General features: G+C 39.2%; 1 protein-coding gene across 1 annotated transcript in view; it reads right to left on the bottom strand.

Moving 5' to 3' along the window:
• Nucleotides 1-182: 182 nt before the first annotated feature.
• emilin1a (elastin microfibril interfacer 1a) overlaps nucleotides 183-13759 on the bottom strand; it is a 33032-nt gene continuing 19455 nt past the window's right edge. Inside the window, exons 3-12 of the mRNA XM_014993671.2 lie at nucleotides 12034-12221; nucleotides 11836-11935; nucleotides 11312-11420; nucleotides 10352-10525; nucleotides 8389-9666; nucleotides 6404-6818; nucleotides 5953-6069; nucleotides 4748-4765; nucleotides 4516-4641; nucleotides 183-4006 (exon numbers count right to left, since the gene is read on the bottom strand). Coding sequence (XP_014849157.2) covers nucleotides 3696-4006; nucleotides 4516-4641; nucleotides 4748-4765; nucleotides 5953-6069; nucleotides 6404-6818; nucleotides 8389-9666; nucleotides 10352-10525; nucleotides 11312-11420; nucleotides 11836-11935; nucleotides 12034-12221 — 2836 coding nt within the window. The 3' untranslated portion in view covers nucleotides 183-3695. The remainder of the gene's footprint in view (nucleotides 4007-4515; nucleotides 4642-4747; nucleotides 4766-5952; nucleotides 6070-6403; nucleotides 6819-8388; nucleotides 9667-10351; nucleotides 10526-11311; nucleotides 11421-11835; nucleotides 11936-12033; nucleotides 12222-13759) is intronic.

The raw sequence follows: 13759 nt of genomic DNA, 5'->3' as shown, positions 1-13759 counted from the left end.
GAGAGAGAGAGAGAGAGAGAGAGAGAGAGGTTTAAGCAGGAGCAAGGGAGTAAAATAATCCCAGCTGTGTGTATTTGTGAAGACCCAAATAGTGCCAGATTAAACACTTCTAAAGCGGGAGCAGCAGCGTGTAAAAGGTGGAACAGATCGGTCCGTTTAATAAAGGAACATAGCCGCTGACGTCTGTGTTCATCTGGGGATCTGTATTTGAGGCACACGCGTGGGAAAACATACAACACATACACAGTAACTGGCAAGTTGAAGTGGTAGCTTATAAAAACAATCTTACTGGGCTTCAAATGTAGGAAAATATTCACGAGTTACCCAATGCATAAAAGAAGTATCAATGTAATTGTATATTTCCACACTGAGGAGGGAAAAAAAATCTGAGGAAGAAATCTCTAAGATTGTTATAAGAATGCTCAGTCTGAAAAAGTAAAATAAAATAAACTGCTGTTGTTCTCAACATCCACCGACCTCATTTAATCTACAATTAAACTTTTAAAGGGCTGCAAAGCCGTTCAACAAAGACAAAGTGTTCGCACAAACACAATAAAGATTCATTTTGCTTGATTAATTAATGTTGCGAGCTTTACTCATACTATTTATTGAAGTTTTAAGCCACTAATTGGGGACATGATGGTCATATTACTTTTAATGATGCATTTAAGCAGTTCTTTTCTAGGCCAGGATGACTCTATACCACACAACATTTATGAGTTTTAATGGGGAAAAAACAAAGTCTGCAACTTTGAATAAATTGTATTTTGTCTAATTCATAAAGGGTTAAAATGTGCAAATATATTAATCATTAATGATTATATGATTAGTTATTAATCTTATGATTAGATATCCCTTAGCAGATTGTACACTGCAAAAAATAAGCATCTCAACCCAAGTTAAAAGTAAAAATGTGATTTTCCCATAAGTGAAAAAAGTCTGGTAATAGTACTAGTACTTTCTATCACTATTATTTATCTAAAACAAGCTTGTATGTTTGGCTGAAAAGTTACTTATAAGTCAGTTTTGTCTTGTTTTTAGTGATCTAAGGTATCAGCACCAGAAACTAGACAAAACATTCTTGGTAAGGTTTTGTGTTTTTGCAGTGTAGAGAAGTAAAACCACTTTATCCAGGCGATCGACAAGCTCCTGACACGATTCTCATGGATATTTGATGGTTTTTCTTATCAGAACAAAACAAACTGGTGGTTTCCTGGCATTGGGCCAACTTTTCAGTGAAATCCACAGATTTTTTTTTTTTTTCCCAAAGGCCAGCACCTTCCCAGAAGCTTGATGTTCGCCTGTTTGACCCATTTGAAAGGGGAACAGTTTTGAGGTGCGTTTGGGTGTTGATTGTTCTGTTGGAATACTGAATTGTGTACAAAAGTGTTTTTGAGATTGAAAGCCTTATCTGGAACATTCTTCTTGGGATTGTGGACAAACTAGTCTAAGAATGTCGCAATGAGCAATAAATCATTTAATCACGTGATAAATTAAAACAAGCTTAATCATTTTCATTTGCATGACTGTTTCTCTCTCTCTTTCTACCAAAGACTGGATGACAAGTCTCAACTGGCAACTTGTTTGAAGGGTAGTTTTGTTTTCAGACTTCATAATTCAATTCACTTGTTCTTTTGTTGTTTTATTTATGTATTTTGGATACTTTAAATGTGTTTCAGTTTCTGTGTTAGATGAAAGTCTATTGATTTGAGAATACCTACTTGCATTATTATGCCACTACCATTACATTACTTGAAAATGGTCTCAAAACAACAATATTATCGTTTATCGCAATAATTTCTGGGACAATTTATCGTCCAGCAAAATTTGTTATTGTGACAGGCCTACTCATGTCTGACCCGAAAGCTTTCCTAAATTAATTATTTACCCTGTCCAGGTTTTTTTTGGCCAATTTTGGAGTTAATGCTACTTCCTTGGCTGGCTCCCTCTCAGTCTGTGTTAATGTTAAGATAAGTTCACCATAGAAGATGACATGGATGTCCCAGCAGCTTCCTGTTTATAATAGACTTGGGCCTTAGTGGTTCCTGAGTCGTTCCTGAAAGTCCGAAAACATATTTCCCCTTCATCTGAGAGGAGGATCTTCTGGCTGTTCAAACAGGACAACGATTCCAAACACAGATCAAAAGTAGGTCTAGACGTCCTGCATCAATCTTCTTGAAAGGCCTCTCCTGGGCCTGACCAAAGAAAAAAAAAAACACTGCAAAACTGCAAAATGCTACAAGTATTTTTTTTTTGTGAGTCTATTTTCAAGTCCAAATATCTTAGAATGCTTGAAGTAAGATAAAACCAACTTACAAATAAACTTTTAGCAAGATATAGGAGTTTGTTTCAAGTAAATAATTACTTATTACAGATTATAAAAAGTACTTGTTCAAATAGATTATTTCACTTAAAATAAAATTTTTCTCATAAGTGGAATAATCTACCAATGGAACTAGTATGTCTTTTATCAGTATTAAGAAATTATTGACTTAAAACAAGCTCTGAAAGTTACTTATAACTTAGTTTTGTCTTGTTTCAAATTCACTCTCAGATATTTGCACTTAAAAACAGACAAGACAAACTTGGTATAATTTTGTGTTTTTGAAGTTCTTTGGAAGCTAAGCTGAAAGGTTGACTGTCAGGAAATGAACATATTTAAAGGAACTGTGACTTAATATCCAATCAGCTGATGGCTTACATGTGGGTGTTGTATCTGAAAAATGCTAAGAGACATTTACTCAATAATTAGTGGAGGTATATGTGTATATTTAAGAAAATGTTAACAATAAATCCAACCTTTTACCACAAATCTTGTATTTAAAAAAATCACTAGTTATATGTTGTATAATCAGCAGAGGTTTTATGCTGATGGCAAACTTCTGTTACTGTAAGATCTCAGTCCTCGTCTTCTAACTTTAGATATCCCTTATTAGGATACAGAGTGAGAAGAAAAATCCCCTCTGTTCCTTTTGACAAATCCTCTCCTTCCTTTGTGTTTCGGGGCATGGCCAAAGTCCTAAAATGGTCTTATTGTTTTATGGCTGCATGATTTATAAAATCCTGTGGTCTCTCTATGCTGAACTGTCAGTGACTTCATTTGTGCATTTCCTCCTAAAGAATAGTGGTTTGGACTTTGTCCCTCCCGCATTTTTCCTCGAGACAATTGGCACTCGGCATTGCATTTCTGGGAACTCGCTTGTGGTCAAAATGAAACTGTGAGTAACACAAAAATAAATGATCGTATTAAAAGAAAAAAGAAAAAAAAGGATACAACGGCTAAACGAGTGCGCAATGAATGCTGAAGATTTGATGTGACGTGGGTGGACAGCGCAGATAAATAGAAAAACACCCACATCTTTAATCTTTCTCCATTTGACTAAATATCTTTTTTTTTTTTTAAACACAAGTGAAACTTGATGGATGTCCTGGTGCAATCAGTAAAGCATCGAAGTTTATAGGAACATAGGAAATCACCCTGCAGTGGCTTCTTTTCCACATAAAAATACATCTCAATCAACAAAATAAAAACTTTTCCTTAAAGCTGTGAAGCATTTTTTCTCTTTGCTGGATGCATCCAGTCCACTGGTATCAGTTTCACCCACTGTCGATGGCTCTTTGAGTTAAGAGTCCAAAGCAGAGGTTTCAATGCAACACGATAAACTCTGAAGTCACACTCCGTCCTGTCTGACGGTCTAGTACAGCAGCATCCCGCTGAAGATGGTTAAGGGTTCAGAGGAGACGGCCAGCTTGCCCGTTACGAGATCGATGCAGACCGTGTCCCCAACCTCTAAGGGTAGAATGATGTTGAACACAGCCAGGGCTCCAGGGATGTGTTTGGCCTCCGCCATGGGCTTCTCTAGGCCTTCGGGCTGATATCCTGCTGAATCCGCTCGGGCAACGCCAACGTTCGACTTAGAAAGCACTGCCTCGATCTTCATGTTTTTGTGACCCGTCAAAATGGCGCTGAAAAAGTATCTGCCACTAAGGGGCGCCGTAAATATACCTGTAGAACGGGACAGTATTAGTTCAGTGTTCATGGTGAATATGGAAGAATGTATGAGTGACAAAGAGATTAATTTGTCTCTTTTTGTGGGTGTACTGTGCTGTAAAAAAAATATATTTGACCAACAAAAATTTCTGCTTTTTTTTTTTATCACACTTACATGTTTCAGATAGTTAAACAAGTTCTAATATCAAACATAGATAAACAGATTAAATTACTTTTTAAACAAGTAATTTATTCAGGGTCAAAAGCTATCTGTCTTGGTAGCTATTTAATTTGCTCTCTATCTATCTATCTATCTATCTATCTATCTATCTATCTATCTATCTATCTATCTATCTATCTATCTATCTATCTATCTATCTATCTATCTATCTATCTATCTATCTATCTATCTATCTATCTATCTATCTATCTATCTATCTATCTATCTATCTATCTATCTATCCATCTATCTATCTACCGAGTTGACAGGAACTGATAGAAGTGCTTGAAGCACTAGCACACACCTGTTTCAGGATTGTAGGCTTTATTTTCGTTGACAAATACTTCATTGAACTCTATGGTTCCTGTCTTTCTCATCTGGCGAGTCAGCGCAGCAGAGAAAGAAAGGCGCGGCACGTGAGCATCGGACCCTTGAAGACCAGATGACAAAGTAGAAACAGAGGAGAGCTTAGTGAGAATTATAGATCTTAGTGGAATGAGGGCTTTCATCTGTTGTTCAGTAAGTACAGTACATACCCTGTTCTCCTCTGAGCCCTGGAAAGCAAGATGAAAGATATAAAGAGTAAGGTAAATATCCAAATAAGCCATTCACTGGTGTTTCAGCAAACAGAGCCTTGTAAAAATATTCACACCGCTTACATCGTCCACATTTGGCCACATTCTATCCACAAACTTCACTGTATTTTATTGGGACTTTTAGGGGTTTGATCAGCAGTAAGTAGCGTATAAAATTAAAAATGTTCAATATCTGGTGTCGCTTTGTTTGCAAATCCATCTGCAAGTCTTTCACGGTATGTTTCTACCATCTTGTCTGATTTATTATTATTTTTATAACCTTAAATTTCTCCATCCAATCTTCATGATTTTAACAGTTAGATTAATACAGAGATTAAAATACACACAAATTGACTTTTTTTTCTTAATCAGGATGACTATGGGTTTTATTTATTTGCATCAAAATTAAATCAGCAGTATGTAACTTTTATAAATAAATCTTTTACATATTTGTTAAAATTATCACTATGTCATGACACTTTGCTATGAGACAGATAATCAGAGATAATCCTCTGCGTTCTCCTGCTGGTTCTGTTGTCATCTACAGAAATACACTGCTTCATCAGAAACAACCAATCAGAGCCAGAAGAAGGGTCTTAACGCTGTCAATCATTCTCATGTATGTGTTACTCACACCCTCCCCCTTTTTTCTCTGCTACACTACAGCTGGTTCATCACAACTTAGTCTGTCATGAATGCCAAGACTAGTTAGCATGGACTCTGATGACATTTAGCAGCGCATTAACATGCATGACTGGCAGCACTAAGATTCTCCTCCTGGCTCTGATTGGTTGTTTTTGGTCAAGAGTGGTTCACTTCTTCAGACAGCAATAGTTGCTCAGGGAGGAGGTGGAGGATATTGATCTTCTCACAAATGATCTGTCTCCTAACAAACTGTCACGGCATAGTGACAGTTTGAACAAATATGTACAAAACATATTTTTGTAAAAGTTGCATGTAGCTTTAAGGAAGCTGATAAGAAATGTGTTACACACTCTTCAGAATATCAATTTAAGCCATCTGTTATCGCTCGTTCACTTCCCATTTCTGAACTACAAATGATAATACATTGAAATCTGGCATTAAATGTGACAAAGTTTAAGAGTTACAAAAAGTCTTGCAGTACAATGTGTATGTTTTACAGATCACTTCTTGTGTTTTTGTACCTGGGGGTCCCACTAGTCCTTGTCTGCCTTCTCTGCCTGGAGGTCCCACCCTTCCTTGGGGTCCAATAGGACCCGGTGGTCCAGATTCGCCTCTCTCTCCTCGAGGTCCCGGGGGACCTGAGGGAAAGGACAATTTAGAGATAGAAATACTGCACACAAACTCCTGTTAAGCATTGCTAATGGTTCTGAGGAGCTTCAAACGGCGGGTACATTAAGTCAGGAAAGCCAAGACATTTAACCTGGTGAGACTCCAGCTGTGTCTTTCATACTATGTGATTACAAGAAGATGTCCTTCAGACAGACAACAAACTTTTCTAGGCTCTTAAGTGAATTCTTTCAAACATGACAGCCTGGATTCTTTCTTTGGTCTATTTTAATGCCTTTCATTACTTAATGTGCATCCGTCCTGGCCAAAAGTGAAATCCCATGCTCCTTTTCCCCTGAAACTCACCCCTAAAGTCCTGATCCCTGAAAATGGTGAACTGCCTTCCCAAGTCCAGCACAGAGGAGTTGAGCGTATGTATCCTGGAGTGGACACGGTCCAGCTGGACGGTCTGGATGTTGTCAATGAGCTCTCCTTGGGACGTCACGGTGACGTTGAGGCCGTTCACACAGCCCCACAGGCCAGACACGTGTTTGTTCAGGCCCTGTTTGATTTTCTCCAGGCTGTCTGTGAAGGAGTCCAGGCGGCTGCAGACCCCCTCCAGCTTGGAGAGCCTTCGGTCCAGGCCGTCGCTGGACCGCCGGCACTCTCCCACCTCCATGGCGTAGTTGTTCCTGATTATCTGGATTTCTCTGCCCAGGTTGCCGAACCGGACGTTAGCATCGTCGACGTGGTCCGTCAACTCATTCTTCAAGTTCTCCACCTTGAAGAGAAAACAGAATCATGTTCGTTTGTGTTTTAAAGTGTCACTTCATGTTGTAGGCCTTTACCACGATTTATTCTCCTATGGTATCGCACACACTTCGTCCTCAGCAGGGTTGTGCTATTCTTCTATAGTGCTTCCAAACTTCCAAGATAGCCAGAAAAGATTTTTGAATGGTCCAATGTTTTTACAGTGTGCACAGAAAACACATTTTTAATATCATACAGATAAACAAAGAAGATAAGTATATAGATCCATCATATGATGGATGTTCTGTTTTATTCAGTGGAAAATATTTCAAATCAGCATGACAGAGTAACTTTGGTCAATGGGGTCATGAGACATTGAAGAAATACTTAGATAAGGAAGTTCTAAATAACAGTTTTGGCATTCAGTTTTATGCATGGTATATAAGGGACTCATGTTTTTATAACAAAAGGATTCATACACTGTACAGTGCATAGGTATACTTTCAGTGGGCCAACATTATTTTAACAAACTTCTTTTATTGGTTTTATTAGTGGTGTAATTTTGACTTTATGAGAAACTGAATTTTGTGTTTTATTAACATCAAGCCATATTCTTCCAAATTAACAGATATAATAGCTTACAATGACAAAGTATGAAATGCATCTATAAGTGAACCTAGATATTTACATACACTGTATAAAAGACAAAGACCAATCAGAGTTGTTGTCAATAATGTCTTAAAATTGAATGCTTGGTGTTGTAGTTCTTACAGTTGTTGAGTACAGTAGTTGATATGATGACACATTCGTCATATGTGATTTTGTTGCTGTATTATGGTGGCTTTGTATCTTTTGTTAACTATTATTATCTGAATTGTTTGCTGTTCTTATGGCTTATCCTCTCATATTGACTTTCAAGAGAACGTTGAAATAAACTAGCTAAGAGCTACAATCTGGTACAGGGCATCAAATGGTGACGTTTCTAAGCTGCACGTTTTTCTTTTTTTCTTTTTTTTAAATAAGATTAAACCCAAAGAAGTCTTTCACATGAGAGACGGAACATGTCAAGAATCTCGAAAAAAAGTAAAGCTTTTTTTTCTAGAAATTTTTTTTGTAGAATTGTATTGTAGAAAAGCAATACTATTTTGGGAAAGCAGTGGCAGGTCAGAAGTATGATGGTGGCCACATGAACAACATGTGGTATGGAGCATTTTACAGACTTGGAAGTTAAAACAGGTTTATTGAGGTCCACGGTTTGGGTCTATGTTCACTGTAAAGTCCCTATCCAACAAGGAATAAATTTCATCTACCTAATGATAACTTGACATATTGGTATATTGCTAGAACTAAATGTAACATTTTAAATAGGACTTTAAAGTAGGACTCTCCTTCTCCATACCCAAGATGCTAAACCTCCTGCAGAGGTACAGACATTGCTATGATGCAAAGCAAATCAAATAGTTAAACATGTAATATTTTACACTACATGACCAGCAGTAAGGGCAACTACATGGGCCTTCATTTTATTAATAGCTAATAAACATTAAAATGTTGTAATATACTGTGTTAAGTTTAATAGCAGTGCTATCTCATTAGCTTACCACAGAAATGGTGTTTGAATTTGTGCTGGATAGATCTGTCAGCGTGGTACTATGTGTCTTCACAGTCCGTCCCAGATCCTTCAGTGTGTTATTAATGGAGTTAAAAGTAATCATGACATTGTTCAGCTCTCCTTGGACTGACCTCAGATCCCCACCTAATTTCCCGCTATGGAAGGTATGACCGTCCAACCGTTTCTTCAAGTCGTTTATGTTGGTCTTGCACTGTCCCGTACATTCCTCCACATCCTCCCTAAGTCGCCCCACCTCTTCCTGAAGGTTGGAGCAAACCTGAGAACAGGTGGACTCCCCCGAGTCAACTTTTCTCCGCAGATCCGTCAGTTCTGTCTGGCATTTGTTAAGGCCGATCATTGTGGAGTTGGTGAGCAAGCGCAAGTCCTGCTCCACGTTGCGACAAACGAAACAGTCGTCAAGATCTCTGCCCAGTGTGTCGATCTCTGAGACAATGCGGGTGAAGTGTTCACCGTTCTGTCCGGTTACTGCTTTTATCTTGTTGATGTCATTGGTGAGGTCAATCACTCTGTCAATCAGGGAGTCTCCAGTCACAGACAAGTTGTTCAGGGTGTTGTTAAACCTCTTGATGTGTTCCTGATTGGTCACAACTCTCCACTCCAAGGTTTTCACAGTCTCATCTGTCGCTGGGTTTTTTCCGTTGTGCCCACAGGTCTCACTGCACATCTCTGTGGTTGAGGCTAGCTTTCTGTCAAGGAAGACCGTAACGTTCTCCAGATGGCTCAAACGTCGGCTGTGGTCCCTCACTGTATCTCCGAGATCTGCAACTTCCAAGTCTAGTCTTCCGATTTTAGAGCTGTGGTCATCCAGGTGAATAAAGACGCTGTTACGCAGCAGGGTGAAATCTCTTTGCAGGGTTTCTTTCAAGTTGCTCCCGGTGTTGGTGCACTTCTGCTCCGTCTTCCTCATCGTGGTGTTGAACCTTTTTTCCATCTCTCTCAGCCTGCTGTTAAACCGATCCTCAGTGACTCGTCCCTTTGCTCCACCCGTCCCAGCCAGCTCCTTATCCAGTCGCCCTTTGATGATGTCACACTTGTCCGAAGTGGACGTGAGTCGAACGTCTATGCTCGACAGCCTCTTCTCCAGCTCTGTGATGGTGTTGCAGCAGGTCTGGGACTGCTTGTTTTCTCTGCGGTAGATTTCCAAGTCACGCCTGATGTTTTGGTCCATGGAGTTTATGAGCTTCTCCAAGGCTCTGATCCTTTCCCTGTCCTCCGCCTGCTGCCGTCTCAAGTCCTCCACACCAACCTAGAAGAAAACAACATTATTAGGACAATGGACTGTTGGTTTGAGACATCAAGCTTCTCATACAAAGAGTTTGACTAAGTACCATTGCCAGAAATTCAGCATCATAAATGAAAGCAGTAGCATGGACAGGTTGCAACATGATATCACATACAAAAGATCCCACCCTCTTAAAAAACTGCTAACCAATGACAACTACCATTGGGCTTATATATATATATATATATATATATATATATATATAAATATATATATATATATATATATATATATATATATATATATATATATATATATATATATATATATATATATATATATATATATATATATATATATATATATATATATATATATATATATATATATATATTTATTTATTTATTTATTTTTTGCTATTTGCTATTTGCTATTTTGCAAACAGTGTTGCTCTTTATATATAAAATTAAATATTGCTTTGTTATTGTTAGAAACTTTAATTCCCGAAGACGTTTCTATCAAATATCACCTTAAACTCATTTTTAATTTATTTTATCAGTTTCTTGAGGTTGTTTTTATATATCACTCTGCATGGCTCCATTAGGTTTTACTGCTTTAGGCTGCATGAGTAGTGCAGCATAATCATTACAGCAGAACAATTTAATACCTGAATATGTTTTTGATCTGATTACAGTCCGATTATCTGTACCTGACAGGATGAGCAGGACAGAGAGACTCTTCTCTCCAGCTCAGTCAGGATCTCCTCCTTCAGCGTGTTCAGCTGGTCCCCTCTTCCTCCTCCTGGCCCAACATTTCCATCCAGGTCATTTCCCCCTCCATTCCCCAAATGGTTGTTGATGTTCAGCAGTGTCTCATCATGGACCTAAATCACAGAATCAGAGATTATGGCCTGTGATTGTGTCAGCTTTTAGTTTTCAGCTTTTTAGTTTTTTAAAAGTCAGCTTTTAGTTTTTGATATTTTGATAACAGGGCACAGAACCACACCGTCCCTTAAAGTTTGGTACATTTGATGTAGGAAAGAGAACAACAGGTCTAACACATCAGAAGGGATCATTTTCTCACAAAAACAAATCAAAACAAAAAAACAAGGCTTTTTGAAGATGTGCTGCTGTGTTGCAGTTTTTCATTCTCTTGAATAATTTGATCAGGTATAATCTTTTGGACAAAAAGACGTTTGTGTCACGTTTGGACAACAGTGACATTCCTCAAACTGGAAGCTTCTCTAACAGTGATGAAAACACAGGACAGAAAGTGGATTATAATACTGATGGATCTGGACAGATTTCTGACAAGTACTGATTGTGATCTATAAATGACAACAATCTACTGCTTTGTCCATCTGTCTGGATTAAGGACCGGGGTTGAAAGACAGAGGCCATTTCTTCCAAAGAAAACATCCAGAGATAAAACCTCCTGAATCCCTGTGGGAAAACGTGCTATGACAAAACTAATACAAACTTGAATTCCAAACATAAATTTTACTAAGTGATGTTTGGAACAGAACACAGCAAAAGAGCATCAGTGAAAAATTTGAGTTTCTTTTTAAACTGCGCAATGGAAGAGATTCCATTGAGCAAATTTATTCTCGTAATTTCAATTTTTGCATAATGGCATAGAGACCAGAACTAAAGCCGATGATATGGATTACCTGTGTTCTGTTGTAGAGATGGTCCAGCTTGGTCTGTATGGTGTTGATGGTTTCCTTCATGAACGGCTGAGCTGAATCTGCAGGAACGGTGGCCCCGTTCAGGCTGGGCCTGCAAACCAGAACACGCAGAGGTCCGTAGACCTAATCAAGATCTGCAACAAAACACTAAACCTGAGTATTTAGTGTCTCAACACATTTCTGGAACGGGGACGTATCCAGTGAACAAATAAGAAGCCACTGATTCTGTGGTTTATTTACATGCTATCATGTTATCTTGTTCAGATTGAACTGTTTATCTCTTCCAGTCTGTATATTTGACTAGAGAAGGATGTCTGCTCTCCAAAACTGACCAACAGCCATAAACACTGACACACTGTAAATTATGCACAGATGTTTGGTTTAGGAAGTGCGGAGAAACGGACGTATTAGTGCTAGCCAGTCTGGTGTAAACAGGACTACAGCCTGCAGGTGACGGCACTTCACCAGTAACACAGGCACTTGATGGATGGACAACATTCACGTACAGCTTTTGGTTTATGCCGTCAATGGTGGTCTTCATGTCATGGAGTTCTTTTTTGAGTCCGGTGATCGTGTCCTGCAGCTCCTGGATTCTCTCGCTCTCGCCTCAAATCAAGAAAAAGAAAGAGTCTGGATGTGAACGGAGCATGAAGTCGAGCTTTTTTCACTCGTTTTTTTCTTTTAACTTCATTAAACCGTCATACCTTGTTCGCCCTTCCTTCCACCACCGGGCTGTGGCGTCTGTGTCTGCCCTCCGTTGACCCGAGTGTCAAGGGTCCCGTGAGGACCCTGGTGGCAGTCTTCCCCTGAGTAACCGTGGCAACATTTCCACTCCATTTCTGTCACCATCTTGTATGCTACCTTGTACCTCGGCCTCCTGTACGTCCGGTAACTGGAGATCACAGAAAAATATTTCCGAGTCATTTCATGGGATAGACCAATAGAAAGCTAGTCTGAAGGAGCTGAGTGGGGCAGGGGCTGCTCTGTGAGGCAGAAGTTAGGAAGCTTGGAAACTTTGAGGGGGAGCTGTGTCTCGAAGGTGGAGCTAGGTTACCATGGAGATTCAAAGATTTTTCAAACATGTATGAAAGAATAAACGCAACACTACAAGTTTTTGATTAGGAAATAATATTATAACATTATGTAAAGTAAAAAAAAAAAACGTGGATTTTACATAAAACTGTCGATTTAAGGAATAACTTAAAGGAGACCTAACCCTCGCTTGAGTTGACGGACGCAGGAAGAAGAGTGTAGAGACTTGCTGAGTCGGGCTTGGAACCCATTTCTAACTGCTTGAAGTTCTAGTATATTTTGAGACTGCAAATGTATTTCCCTGTTTTTATGTTCAATTTATAATTTGACATCCCAATCAGTAAGCTGTAACTGTTCCTGAACACTCAGGCTTTCTTGCTCACTGTTGACATCCACAGAATGAATGGCTGGCTATCAGCTGACAGACAGGATAATCTCTGCTGTCGGAGATTAAAATGTTCTTCCTGCCTCTTTTATTTCTCAACGTTTCCAACAGAAATCCACTGCATTTATCTCATACTAAATCAGAGTCACTTGCTCATAAATGGCCTCCAAAAATATGTAAAATGTTTTATTTGGAACTCGCTGCTGCAGTTTTCCCATGAACGTGTCATTCAACTCTGTGCCTGAAGAGTCTCCCTGTTGTAGTTAAAGTAGCAGACATAGGACAGAATTAGCCAGAAATATCAATACATGATGCAAGCAGCATTAGAGGCATACTGGCCAGGACACACTGCACTTTTATCCTCTTTTTGTATCAGTCCATAAACAGGCTTGTAGGTTGCAAAGGCTGCTTTAACAAGGTGACAGAAAGGTCAGCTGATGGAAAAATAAATCATTGTGAGGCAGAGCGTAGAATGAGCCTTATGGAGCTGAAGGAAGAGAGAGAAAGAAGCCAGAGGAGAGCCAGGGTATGAAGAAGAGATTGTATTTAAGAAGAAAGACTAGATTGTGGTGCCTGGAGCTCCTACTGGCTTCATTCTTAGAATAGTCCGGGTTTACGCTGAGGCCCCTGGCAGGCCTGGGGATCAAACGGCTGGGCCAAGGTCGAAACAGAGGGAGAACTTCAAAAGAGGAGAAACACAGGCAGAGTAACGGTTTCATGCGAGCGCAACATCCACATTTGGAAAAATCGCTTACAGAGTCCCGTTAATAGCATATTTCTGGTGGTGGATTTGCAGTTTTGGGAGCGGACCAGGAGACAGACTAGACTGGGCCACCAACTCTCTGCACTGCAACATGATCCTGGGATGCCTGTGAGGTTTTTCTTATATCTTCTCATATTACTGCATCTTAGCACTACGGATGCAATGATCCACTTTTTTCAGTTCTGACACACCAACACAAATTTCTGAGGTTTAGCTATACACCAATAGCTTCACAAGTTCAGTCAAACAC

The sequence above is a fragment of the Poecilia mexicana genome, unplaced genomic scaffold (genome assembly GCF_051168715.1).
Source record: "Poecilia mexicana isolate PSO_F unplaced genomic scaffold, ASM5116871v1 scaffold_21, whole genome shotgun sequence".
Lineage (NCBI taxonomy): Eukaryota > Metazoa > Chordata > Actinopteri > Cyprinodontiformes > Poeciliidae > Poecilia > Poecilia mexicana.
The sequence above is the reverse complement of the archived record's forward strand: the minus strand, read 5'-3'. Positions and strand labels throughout refer to the sequence as shown.